We start from the raw sequence: 13,249 nt of genomic DNA, 5'->3' as shown, positions 1-13,249 counted from the left end.
CACAGACCCATCTCTACATCCTAATACCAATATAGTACTTAGAAGATATAATCTAGACGTATGTACTTTAGAGCGGGAAATACATCCCCTCTCGTCCCATCTGTACCGTCCCATTCCGTCTTTTAAATGATTACTCGTTAGACTATATTTTTTTTGTCAACCATTGGGCCACAACTGGCCGGTCCATTAACCAAATTCCTACATTCGTAGGAACCGGGACTCGATCCTGGGTGTGATGGTGCCTTCTACAAATGAACTTACCTCCTGCCATTGGATTAAGGTCACTTCACTCGTTAGACTATCTTTATTAATAGGGAGTGGGTAAATAATTTATACATGATACCCAAATTCCCCGTTAAATACTTACTTTTATTTAGTTAGCTGAAATTATTCAAAAAGAACTATTTAATTGTTTTCAAAAATAACCAAAATTTTCAAATTACCCGTTCCAGAGTAACTGATTACATATCGCATAGTCAACCTTTTAAAAATATATGATCTCATCTTGGTTTTTGATTAGAAATAGTTTAGATAATTATTCCAAGGTAGAGATTTTGTTCTATAAATATAGAGATGGTATAAGATAGGGCAATATTTTATTTACTTTTACTATTGCATAAAATGATTTCCCTAATAATCATAACTATTTAGGTAGCAAATATTCCTTACTTTTACCATCTCTTTCACCATAAATATCCCCTTGAATACTATTTTTTATTAGTTAGTTAAAATTATCCAAAAAAAATATTTAATTATTTTCAAAAATATCCAAAATTTTCAAAGTACCCGTTCCAATATAACTGATTATATGTCGCATAGTCAACCTTTAAAAATATATATCTTGTATAGACAACACAATACAAAAAGAGCCATTAACCACTAAAACTCTTAATATCTTCTAAGTACTATATCGGCATACAACATGTTCTTGTATTATATCTATTTTTTATATTTGAAAGTTAAAATTAAATTTAATTACCCAAATTTTATGATCTCATCTTGTGTTCTTTTAATTAGAAGTAGTTTAGATAAATATTTTTATTGTTTGAATTACCCGTTCCGGTTTGTTAAATGTTCTTTTCTATAAGATATTATTTTTTATATAGATGACATCATTTACATGTTATTAATATAAAAAAAAATTTCCTAAACTTTTCAAATCATTATTCCAAAGTATAGCACGTGATACATTTTTTTTATAAATTTTAAATTCATAAAAGTGAGTTAGAATTTTTTATTTGAAATACATAAATTAAGTGTATGTACAATATTAGTATTAAATCCCAATATCAAAATTTTAGTCTCGTCTCGTCCCGTTCCGTTACATCCCATCATATCCCATTCCATTTCGTCCATTCACATCTTATCCATTCTTGTCCTATCAAAAATTTTAAGTCTCATAACCGTTCTCTATAATAATTACCCATCATATAATTGTTATTTAAAAAGTTTGGCTAAAACATCTAGACGAAATACATGAATTTTCTATTTGAATATTTAATTTAAATTTAGTTATTAAAACCAAAGCATACCTAGAGAAAAGCAGTAGAAAATATTAATATGAAAAACCAAAGCATACCTAGAGAAAAGTAGTAGAAAATATAAATATGAAAATATTATATAAATTGATCACGAAGAAAATTAGTAGAAAATATTAATATAGAAAACAATCACTTTCAAATATAAATATGAAAATATTATATACTTTTGTTTAAAAGTATAGATTTGATGAGCACATACGTATTTTCCCCATTGTCTCATTCCCCGAGATCAAGACAGCAGAGGAGAAGATGGTGTCACGAAGGAGATGACTTGTGGAGAAACTCAAAGTGATAGATGCTACGGCGTTGGAAATAATGTTGATTCATTCAAAACTCGACAGAATCTTATACATTGAGCAAAAAAATTCTGTGTCAGTTACATTCTTCTCGACATTCTCATGAGCCAAACTGAAATGTACGAACAACAGAGATCCCACTCCTGTCTGGCAATAACTTCTTCATGTAATACTTCGATCTCCTCGAAAGATTGATTCTTTCTCGTCTTGCCTCTGGTATCATCGAGATTGAACATTCTTGAAACCCGCGTCTCACAAACCAGTCAGCTGTTCTCGTTGTTAGCAGAAAAAGCATCTCAAGTCCGAGAGCTGACGCTTTTTTTGTCAATGTAATCTGCAAAAAATTGATAGTCTAAGAAACTGAATTTTCTTTTAACTGTAGATTGTAAACACACAATACTCAAAGTTTATGATTATACAGAGCAATTTATCTCCCTGTCCTTGTCCACGGCAATCTGATGAAACCGCAATAGCTGCAACTTCTCCACACTTTTCTTTAAAGAGAGGGAACAAAGCTGCACAAGCGATAATCTGTCCTTCCCTTTCCACAACCACAAATGAATCCGAAGCTCGCAGTAGCTAAACACAGAAAGAAACCAATTATTCCTTTAATCTTAACAACAAAGCAATAGGCTTAGAACTTAAGGCTAAGGCTATGGGCTAAAAGGCAAATCTCTTCATCAATTCTGCGAACTAAAGCCCCTGATTCTTCCAGAGGTTTGATTGTTTCTCTAATTCCAGTAAGATCTTCCACTTTCGCCTCTCGGGTTCCTTCGTATACGTCACTGTGACAGTAAGGGCCAGAAAGCTTTTGTAAGAAAGATTAAAAATTTGAATCGTTTGCAATTGAAAACAGTTGTGTATACCTTGCCACCATAGTCCCCATTCCATCTCCAACAATAGCACTCCGCTTATAGTACCTCCAATAAGTGAATTCTTATAGTAGGAATCAAATTATCAAACCAACTATTTGTGTTAACCTTAGCAGAGCTTCAAGATATACCAAGAACTCTTGCTTTGTTCTCCTAGATCGCCTTGATGATTCCCTGTTTGAATACATCTAGAGTTCACATACAAATACAAATAAAAGGTTAAAGATCATATCATGAATCCAAAAGAAAAAAACATTTAAAACCATAGAACCTACCAGAAGAGAATCTTATACAAATTGATTCGGATCAGAAAGAAAACAATCGGTATCTGAGCTTACTTGATCGGAGAGATGAATCAGACAGATTTTTGAGGTTGAGTTATTGACGATTTGTGAGATTGAGTTGATCATCTGAAAATCGTGCTGATGACCAGAGAAGAATCCAAAACCACTACACATCAAGATTCAGAAACCAAATTCCAATTAAACTTGGTTTTAATCATCAAACATATACTTAAAATATAAACTTAATTAAAAGAGGAAAGAAACTAAAACCTTAGCATAATGAAAATTTTTTTCCTTCTTCTCTTCCTCTGCATCTCTTCGACTCTGTCGTCAAAAAAGAAAAAAAAAACTTTAAATCCATTTGGGAGAGACGGCGAGAGAGAGAGAGAGCAGAGGTGAAGGAAAAATGTTTTTTTAGGTTTAGTCAATGAACGATTGCGATTTATTCTTAAAAACATATTGAACGGCTGAGATTAGAAAATGAAACCGGGTCAGAATACTGGGTAAAAGGGATCCGCGTGTTTATCCGAATAGAGAAATGATTGAATGACGATTTTAACCTTTTTTAAATGAATTAATTTGGTCATAACTCTAATGGTATACCCTTGTAATTTCTTACAAAACGAAGGTTTAGTCTATAAACTGTATTTCAAAATAATAGTAGGAATACTAACAATTAGGTGAAAACTTGCGATAGGATATTTGACAAATATATGTATCTTTATAACCAAATGATATTTTTGGATTTTGTTAGTTTAGCATAGAAATTAATGAGATTTCCGATAGATGACTAAAATTTAGGAACAATTTGGTAATCAGATATTATTCTATAATAGTTTTCCAAAATTTGAAGCGTCATTTGATTTACTAATAACAATAATCGGATATAGTTTCCTAAATTAAAGGCACCATAAATATTCGATTAACCACTATAGTTTTTTTAGGAAAATCAGTTTAAGTTTACATTTAATTTAATGTTTTTAAAACATACGAAAATTTATAACCCAAAAACCCATGAATAGTTTTCAGATATTTCTGAACCATATCCGATTGTCTTAATTTCGGGTAATTTTTTTTAATGACCCGACCCGAAAAAGATTTTGTACTTCTCTTTCTCTTTTACTAATATAGAGATACCAATATTACAGAAACTAATTTTACGGGAATATTCGTAATTATTAATATATGATTATTCAGTTCGCATATACTAGCGGATAATCAGTTTCATATCTGTCCAATTCACAAATTCTGATGTTTAATTGTCATAATTGTTAAGATTGACAGAAGATTGGATACGGCCATGATACTCATCAGCTTATTATATAATTCACGTTTCATTCCTCAAACTAAATAGTTGTCATCAATATGGCTGTTAAAAAAATATCAAACACTCATTCTGATTTCATGTTATCTGATTGGCTTACTTTAAATCATTCAAACCGTTTTGAAGAAAGTTGGGTTTTTCCTCAGGGCTCAACATGGTTCACATGAGATAATAAATGCAAACAGTGGGTACGTAATTACAGAAGTGGTTATAATTACATCCCGCTATTCGTCTCACCGGTGAGAGAGAGGATCTTCAATTTGAAATTGCTTTTAAAATTTTTCGAAGCTGCAAAATCCTATGATGACTAAAGAACAATTTATGGATTAGTATATGATTCTTATAATGAAGCATCAATCGCTATGCGATTTTTAGAGTAGTAAATGTTTTGCTTTGGTTTTTGATTCTCTATATTCAATAATAGAACACAAAGTGTGTTTCTTACTATTTTCTATTGATTTATAACTTTTGTTTGACCTGTTAGTCCAATCAAATTACTTTAAATTGACCACCACTGCATAGTAAGAAACATAATTATCCACTAAAAATTACGAGTATACATATATACTTTACACTATTATATTATTATGCCAAACAAACCATAATGCTATTAGTAAATTTAGTATATACATTATATAATAATATATAAAATTCAGATATCTATATATAATATATACATTATTATTACATAATATTATTATAACATTAGTGTATAGTATGTGTGACATTATAATATACATCATAACATAATTACAATATAATGTAATAAAGTATTAGCATAAAAATGTCCTTGCGGTGTACCGCAGGTCCGTATCTAGTTTTATTCATATAGATTCTATATAGAACACTATTTGCTCTTAATTTTCTTACATCCGATTTATAAAATTCAAATCATGTTTTATGCAGAAAAATTACATTTGTTCTAGATAGATTTGAAATTTTGAATCAATTTTAAAACATCGATACAATCCAAAAGAATTTGATGGGGTATGAAATCTTTTGATAAAAAACACTAAAATGGTAATTTCCCCCATCCTTTAGTTATACTACTCTCTAAATTTTTGTAAATATGATGCTATACTTTTAACTACACTATTTACAAGCTACTTTATTTTCCAGTGTTCAAGAAAGTGCTAGGCGGTATGTGGGCGGTGACCGAGCGCCTAACGCCTAGAATGCCTAGTCGGGATTTTAGGCGTTTTTAGGCGGTTTAGGCGTTTACAATATGAACATTATATATATAATATTATATGTAAAATTATGTAAAAATATATGTTAAAAAGAATAAATAATAAATCGTAAACTAAAATTAGTAAAAATACATTTATTTAATTTATATTAATAACATAGAAACATTTATATGAATATAAAACTTAAAATTTTAAATATATGTAGTTAAAAATAAAAAATATACATTAAAATAATATTATGTGATTTTAGGCAGTGTAAACGGTCGTCTAGGCGTTTGCTGAGCGCCTAGCGCCTAGACAGACGCCTAGACCGCTTTCTTGAATACTGTTATTTTCTAAAAAACAAATTGGTCCTTTTTTAATTTACAAGCTACTTTATTTTCTAATTATACTACTCTAAATTTTTGTAAATATGATACATCAAATTGGTCCTTCTTTAATTTACAAGCTACTTTATTTTCTAAAAAACAAATTTTGAAAAAAAAAAAAACATTAATTTTTCGCTTAATTTTTAGTTGTTTTTTTTATATGTAAATTCTCTTACATTTATTAGTCTTCTTTGTGCGGAAACCATAGATTAGCTCTTTCTAAAATCTTCTAGAATCATCTTCTCACTCTCTATCTGTCTTCTTCATCAGTCCCCCCATCTCCAACACAAGCTTCAAAACCTCTCCTCACTCAAAATTAAAATCCTTAACCCAAAAAATCAACAATGTTCGGCGTCGTCTTCCCCAATCGAAGTTTCCCAATCGACATCTCAACCTTCACTCAAATCGATACTTTCCATTGGGTTCTCGACATGAACCACTTCGTCGGTAAGTATAATACACATACCCTTCTCCCCCAAACAAAACAAAATTTTCAAAAACCCTAAATCCCCAAATCAGAAACCCTAATCGAAAAATCCAATCTTTTTGTTTTTTGTTTACAGGTGAAGCATATGATCAAATCTCAGAGATGTGTATCTTCTTGTTAAACAACTTCAATCTCCCACCAGATAAAGCTTTAGCTGTATACGTTCAATCCCCAGGATCAGCTTTTGTGTTCTGTGGTGCTGTGACTTTAGCTAGACCTTCTGCTGTTTTGTCACTTCAATGGCCTGAACCTGGTAGTGCTGCTCAGATGCAGCTCACGGCGGGTGATTCGAGTTCTTTATCGGCCAAGATCGGTGTTTCTGTTGAGGATGCGGCGGCGTTAAGTTCGATGGATGTTGTGGCGGAGAGGAGGATTGAGAGATTGGCTATGAAAGTTGGGGAGAATTTGTTTAACTTTATGCAGTCTTTTTGTGGTGTTGATGGAAGTAAATTGGTTGTTCCTATGGATATTTTGGATCGTTGGTTTAAGAAGTTTCAGGAGAAAGCTAAACGTGATCCTGGTTTCCTCAAAACCTTTGCTTTGTAAGGTTAGTTTTTAGCTTCAGTGTTACTCCAATGGTGGGTTTTGGAACATTTGATCTTTGGGGTTCTGTATGATGAATTGAACCAGAGATTGTAGTTTTACTTGGTTTATGATCTTGCTTCACTGTACTACAATGGTGGGTTTGTCCCATTTGATATTGGGTTCTGTATGATGAATTGAACAAGAGATTGTAGTTTGCCAATGTTCTCTTTGCTTACATATGAATTATAGCTTCAGTAAGTGGATTGATGTCATGTCGATAAGCGCAATCATATACTGCCCTCGAGCAAGGGTTGAACTTTTTTTTTTTTTTTTGGCTTAGAGGTAGATGAAGGTGAAGATTAAAACCATCTTGTGTTACAGAAGTTTTTTCTTTACTATAGTGTGTGGTTGTAAGAGATTGGTGTTTGTGGCCATATTTTGCATCTCTTTTCTTCGTTAGTTTTTATTAAATGGTAAATCAGTTGTGTCTTTAGATAGGATTGTATAACCTTTTGGTTTAATTACGTAAGTTTAGCGAGGACTTGATGACGAGTAACGAAATATGAATAATAGTTTCAGTATGTGGATGCTGTTTCAGATCTGGTCAGAGCATGGTTTTAACAGTTTCAGTGTTCTACTTGGTTACATATGAATTCACTGTTTCTGCTGTTTAAGATCTGGTCATGGTCTTAACCTTTATCTTGTTGCTTTGAGGTAGATGAGAGGTCATGATTTTGACCAGCTTGTGTTTGAGTAGTGAACCTTCGTTCTTAGTTTATTGCATTAGTGTCTAGTTTCTGAGAAGCTTCACTTCACTACAGCTGTGGTTTTATCCATTTGGTTTTGGGGTTTCAATTGATGAACCGGATGAAAGAGTCCTTTTACTTAGTTTGCAATGAGAAACCACGAGGGATATGAATTTTTGCTTTTAATGTGCTTCTTGCTTATATATGAATCACAGTTCTATTAACTTGATGTTGTTACTGATCAGTTCATGGTATTAAGCTCGATCGAACTTTGCTATTTCCAATTTATGTTTTGTTGCCTTAAGGCGAAGAATGGTAAAGCTTAACCCAGCTTTTTTTGAGGATTGGATATTTTGTTCTTCCTAGCCCCTTTATTTGATCTTGTTTGGCTTCAATAAGTTTGTGGGGATATGTTGGAGTTTGCAGCCATATTGTGTATCTATAGCACTTTCTGGGTCTAGCGGTCGTATAGGTGGAATTGGTGAACTAAGTTGAGTTTTTGAAAATAGCTAAAACCATTGTAGAAGCTAGAATTTATTTGAAACGTAAACGACATAAGGAATTTAACAAGCTAGGGTTTTACACCAACCAAATAATCTAGGAATGCTAAAATAGTCACATCTTGTGTTCCTCCTGTAGTCGGAAGCAGAGCAAAGCAGAGGGTTTTAGAGGTCCTTCACATAATCTGCAAAATAAAGAAATAAATATGTGATATAAACACTTTTCGATAGTTCCTGAAAAGGAATAGTGAACCATATACAATATAATGTCCAGTTTATGCTTAACGCTTACCCGCATTCGCTTCCTGTTCTTATCTTGTTCTTCAGAACTGTTTCCACACTCTTCACTGTGTTCTTTCTTATTAACCATACCGTCATCATCATTTGCTTCAGAAACATGTAGAAGAGTATTTCCATTACCAAGTCGGTTCTCCGGTGATGAAAAGTCCTTGAAGATGCGTATACCCCAACCTTTTAACTCAGACAAGGAACAATTATCATAATTACTCAAATGAAGTTGTATATCCACCTGTTCGTAATTCACTTCAACTAGAGAAGCATTGTCTTTGTTTAGAGGGACAAAACAGTCGAATATAACAAGGTGGCCACCCTTCTCACAATTCTGGAACGCATGTGGTGGGTAAAGAGTATCAAAGTGGTTCCCAAATCTACCTTTGAAGTGACAAGATACATGGATCTTATATAAAAGATAATCGTCATCAGGAGCAGGTTCGGTTAGACAGACCACGGCGCAAGCCTTAAATCTCAAGAAGGGTTGAGTGGAAGAGGTGTAAAGGAGAGGGATATTGGTCAAAGAGGTACCCGTAGTACGGTGAGTGAAATATGAAAGTACTTGTTGACCTGGTAACATCATGAACTTAGAAGCAATTGATTGTCGTTGAAGGAGAACTTCTTGATCCATGTTGAAGCAGCTGATTAAACTTTCCGGAAAAGAAGAGATTTCCTCTTCTAGGATGACAGGTATATTGTCTGTTTCCATTGCCACAACACTTGAACTATCATTCCAGCTAGTTTCCGTTAGTCCCCCACAATTTAAAAAATGAACTTTCTCAAGATGTTTCAGTTCAAAAATGTGTAGGGATACACGTTTTAAATTGCTGCATCCATTCATATTTAGGTGTTGAAGCTTAGAAAACTTCTTGACCCACCAAGGAACCTCTTCAATCCCTGTACTGCATACTCTCAGCAAATCGATGTTTGTTGAGATATCAGGAAAAAACCTCAAACGTGGGCATCCAGAGAGATCAAGGACGGAGAGATCTCGGACATTGATGCCTGTGGGAAGCGTCTCCAGATTTTTGCAGTTTAGAATTCTCAAATACTCAAGTTTAGTAAAATTCTGAATAGAGGAAGGAAGCTCCACCAAACTTGGAATATCCGAGAGAAACAATCTCGTTAAAGAGTGAGGCAGCATGGCCATGAGAGGTGTAAACGGCTGAACCAAAACAAACAATGTAAAGATGTTAAATAAAACTAACTCAAGTGACTTGCTCCACTCTTCAATAATAGTTACATTTTTAAGTTATATATATATATTATACGTGTTTTGACCAAAACAAAAAATATATATATATATATATATATATATATATATTATACGTGCAAAGTGCCTTGTTACTAATTATTTTTACAATGTTTGAGAAATTTAACCTAGGCAATAGGGACAATATAATTTTGTATATAAATATTGGTCAAGAAAATTTGGAAATAAGGTTAGGTTACCTGCACTCTTTCCCACAATTTCTCACTCTTTATTCCATACATGCGAAGAATGGTGAGTTTCTTTAGACGCGAGCTAGAAAGGAATTCGTCAATTGCCGTATTGTCTATGTAGAGCACAGAAATGTTGGTTGAGATGTCAGGAAAAATCTTCAACCGTGAGCATTCACAAAGATCAAGAGTAGAAAGAGATTGGAGGTTGATTCCACTGGGAAGAGACTCCAGATTTATGCATTATGACATACGCAACGTGTCGAGTTTATTGAGATACTGAATAGAGGCAGGAAGCTCCACTAAATTTGAGCAACCGCTAAAATCAAGTGTCTTGAGATTGGTTGCCATTGAGAGATCAGGGATTTCTTTCAAATTTGTAGATCCATGCAAATCTATATCCTTTAGCCCTTGGAGTGTCTAGAAAATAAACAACTTAGACGTAATTTATATCTAAAAGCAATATAAGAATTTAATCTCGATACAAATAATACAATAAGTGTGCATAAAACTTACATGAACTCCTTCCCACAATTTTTCGAGTTTGCTCCCTGGCATTTGGAGCTTAACGAGGTTTCCAGGACGAAAGTTATGAGGCAAGCATTTCATAGGATATCCGTCCAACCTTAGTAATTTAAGTTTATGGGGCAAATAGTTGAAGCTTTCTGGTAAGTTCCATCTCACTTCTTTCTTGTAGTCCTGTTGTTTCTTTGTTAACCTCTTGATGAAGTCCCATTTCTTTGTGTATATTTTTAGAAAAAGGAGATTAGGCATCCTTTTGAAGGCATTCTCATGTATATGCAGTTCATCAATCTCATCCATATCCAATGCTATACCTAAGACCTTTTTGCCGGTATCCTAAGATTGCGGTATCAATATCAATATACAATCTTATCAAATGAGAGATATATATAAAAAGTGCACCAAAATACTTACAGTATCATCTTCAAGTAAATCGCAAATATCCTTCGAGTCCACAAGAAATTCCCGCTCCGTAGGCTTATTAGACTGTGCACGGACAATCTCCTTACCCATCTCTTGTAATAAACAGTGCATCTCAACATAGTCTTCTCTTACATGTATAAGAGACTTATCAACGAGGTTTTTAAACCCGACATTAAAATCCAAATCACTATCTGCTAGTAGCAGCTTTATGTCGTCGACAGTCTCACCATTAAAAAGACATGCAATGTGTCGAAATATGGCTTCATCTTTTCTGTTATTTAACCCTTCATAGCTGACTCTTAGTGTTCTCTCAATTTTTCCATTCAGCCTAACACAAAGGCTAGGAAGCATATCTATCCAGTCTTCTTTTTCCCGACCACGTAAATACGAACCCAAAACTTTTAGACCCAACGGAAGATTACCAGCATGTAAGGCAACTTCAGAGGCCAGCTCCATCATACCATTGGGTGGATTATTTTTCTTGAAAGCTGATCGACAAAATATCTCAAGAGCAAGCTCTTTAGATGGGAGACAAACCTCATAAATATGATTAATACCATGGGCCTTTAAAAAATGCTTGTCTTGTGTAATGACAATGATTCTACTTCCACTTCCAAACCAATGAGTTTGACCAACCAAGGCATCTAAAACCACTTGATCATTCAAATCATCAATAAAGATTAGAACTTTTCGGTGTTTTAGCCTTTCTTCAACTGCAACTAAACTCTCTATCTTTATTTGTTTGTTGTCTAAAATTTTAGACAAAAAGCTTTTTTGTAAATGCAACTTCATATTATAGTCATCTGAGTTTGCACTAGAATAAATTTTCATACTCTTATGTATGAATGCTCTCTCTATAAAAGCACTACCTTGGAACCGACAAGCGATTCGACCAAACAAAGCTCTAGCAATGGTAGTTTTGCCAATTCCTGACGTACCCCATAACCCAACCATCCTCAGATTCCAAATTTAACAATGCACTCATCTCAATGATATGGTTTTCGATGCCAACCAAATCCTCAGAGTCTTTTGATGTGGTTAGTAAAAGTTTCTTCAAAACATTATTTGAGATATCTTCAATCATTTTTGCTTCATTATCCCTAAAAAGGAGAAATATCGTTTCAAAAATATTAAGCATATCAAAGTGTATAAGATATGATAAAGGATACATATATCAAAATTTGGTACCAGTTTTGATAATGATAACCAAGGATATTTGCTACATCGGTCAAAGTTTGCCGCCAAAGTTTTGTTTCATTCTCTGTTTTGTTCTGACAAGTCTTTGAGAAAGCCTCTCCAAATTTTCCGGTTTGTTTCCTCACATGAGAAGGATCCAAACGGTAGAAAATCGGTATCACCATTTGACCAAACTCTTTTATACATTTCACAATCTCCATCAGTTCGTTTAGACACCAGCTTGAAGAGGCGTAACTTTCAGAGAACACAACTACTGCGATTCTTGAAGTCCTTATTGCCTGTTTAAGTTCAGGATCGAGCGATTGGCTTCTCTCTATCTCGTTGTCTTTGAAAGCAATGATCAATTTCCGATCAAGCTCTTTTAGAAAGTGACTGAGGAAAGTTACGCGGACGTCTTCCCCGCTGAAGCTCGGAAAACATCGTATACCCAATTGTGGGAAGAGGAGGAAGAAGATGCCATTAGGCTAAGAACAAAATTAGCAAAATCTTTGTTTTGGAAAGTCACAGTGTTAAGAACAATAGCTTGTAGATTGTAGTTTGAGAGGAAAAAAAAACTTAAAAGAAGTTAGGGAAAGTTTTAAAGTAGACTTTTTTGATTAATATGGGGGTGTATTGAAACAATGATTTTGGAGGATTGTATGAGATTTAGGATATTTGGAATTTTGATAGATTTTAGGGAAGTTGATATGACTTATAGTAAAATTCTTTCAAATCCCATCTAAAACTATGAGATTTGGATTTCTGTATTTTTAACTAAACAAATCCTCTCAAATCCTCCAGAATCCATAAAACTTATTAAAATCCAAATCTACAAACTGTTTTGAATAACAATGGATTTTAAAGTAGATTTCTAAATCATCAATTCAATAACCGTGGATTTCATGAGACTTTTTAAAATCCATGATTGAATAACATAGGATTTGTAACTTTTACACAAATCACTTAAAATGTCAAATTGAATACACACCCTGTAAATTTCATGGAAAGGAGAAGGAAGCTTGTAAAGTCTCGTGGCTAAGGTCTAACGGAGACTTGCTGGTACCACTCGACTCTTTCTGCTACGAGAGAAAAGAGAGCCATTGGTGGATCCAAAAACATTTTTTATTCGTCGTAGTGGTAGGTAATTTTATGCATATGTCACTGAAGGAAAGAGACTTAAATTAATATATCATTTAACATTGACTAACAATGATGAAGCGTCACCTTTATTTTAAAAATCTTAGTAATATTAAGAGTAAAATTA

At 33.5% G+C, this 13,249-nt stretch overlaps 2 protein-coding genes and 1 pseudogene across 7 annotated transcripts; 1 reads left to right on the top strand and 2 right to left on the bottom strand.

The window, feature by feature from the left end:
- Nucleotides 1–1,221: 1,221 nt before the first annotated feature.
- LOC104787627 (putative amino-acid acetyltransferase NAGS2, chloroplastic) lies at nt 1,222–3,419 on the bottom strand. Of its 5 annotated transcripts, XR_015557619.1 has the most exons (7): nt 3,264–3,419; nt 3,048–3,159; nt 2,841–2,897; nt 2,704–2,757; nt 2,257–2,622; nt 1,741–2,171; nt 1,222–1,378 (listed from the first exon to the last, which is right to left on the bottom strand). XR_015557619.1 is itself a non-coding variant. In XM_019246035.2 (5 exons), the coding sequence occupies exons 1-5, from the start codon at nt 3,305–3,307 to the stop codon at nt 1,938–1,940; spliced, it is 630 nt and encodes a 209-aa protein (XP_019101580.1). In that variant the 5' UTR covers nt 3,308–3,413; the 3' UTR covers nt 1,848–1,937. The 5 variants fall into 5 exon arrangements, 2 of the variants coding, with proteins under 2 accessions (XP_019101580.1, XP_087307107.1); XR_015557618.1 differs by lacking the exon at nt 1,222–1,378 and having other exon boundaries at nt 1,848–2,171; nt 2,704–2,747; nt 3,264–3,413; XM_019246035.2 differs by lacking the exons at nt 1,222–1,378; nt 2,704–2,757 and having other exon boundaries at nt 1,848–2,171; nt 2,257–2,416; nt 2,818–2,897; nt 3,264–3,413.
- A 2,641-nt stretch (nt 3,420–6,060) lies between these two features.
- LOC104787626 (protein OPI10 homolog) lies at nt 6,061–7,107 on the top strand. The gene is made up of 2 exons (XM_010513231.2): nt 6,061–6,322; nt 6,439–7,107. The coding sequence occupies exons 1-2, from the start codon at nt 6,220–6,222 to the stop codon at nt 6,906–6,908; spliced, it is 573 nt and encodes a 190-aa protein (XP_010511533.1). The 5' UTR covers nt 6,061–6,219; the 3' UTR covers nt 6,909–7,107.
- A 997-nt stretch (nt 7,108–8,104) lies between these two features.
- On the bottom strand, nt 8,105–12,505 carry LOC104787625 (disease resistance protein RPS6-like; annotated as a pseudogene). The gene is made up of 6 exons (XR_015557617.1): nt 11,998–12,505; nt 10,801–11,909; nt 10,381–10,722; nt 9,877–10,284; nt 8,426–9,589; nt 8,105–8,318 (listed from the first exon to the last, which is right to left on the bottom strand). The product of XR_015557617.1 is annotated as a disease resistance protein RPS6-like (transcript).
- Nucleotides 12,506–13,249: the final 744 nt, after the last annotated feature.

The sequence above is a fragment of the Camelina sativa genome, chromosome 5, assembly GCF_030686135.1.
Source record: "Camelina sativa cultivar CO46 ecotype springtype chromosome 5, ASM3068613v1".
Classification (NCBI taxonomy): domain Eukaryota; kingdom Viridiplantae; phylum Streptophyta; class Magnoliopsida; order Brassicales; family Brassicaceae; genus Camelina; species Camelina sativa.
This window is presented reverse-complemented; position numbering and strand designations above follow the sequence as displayed.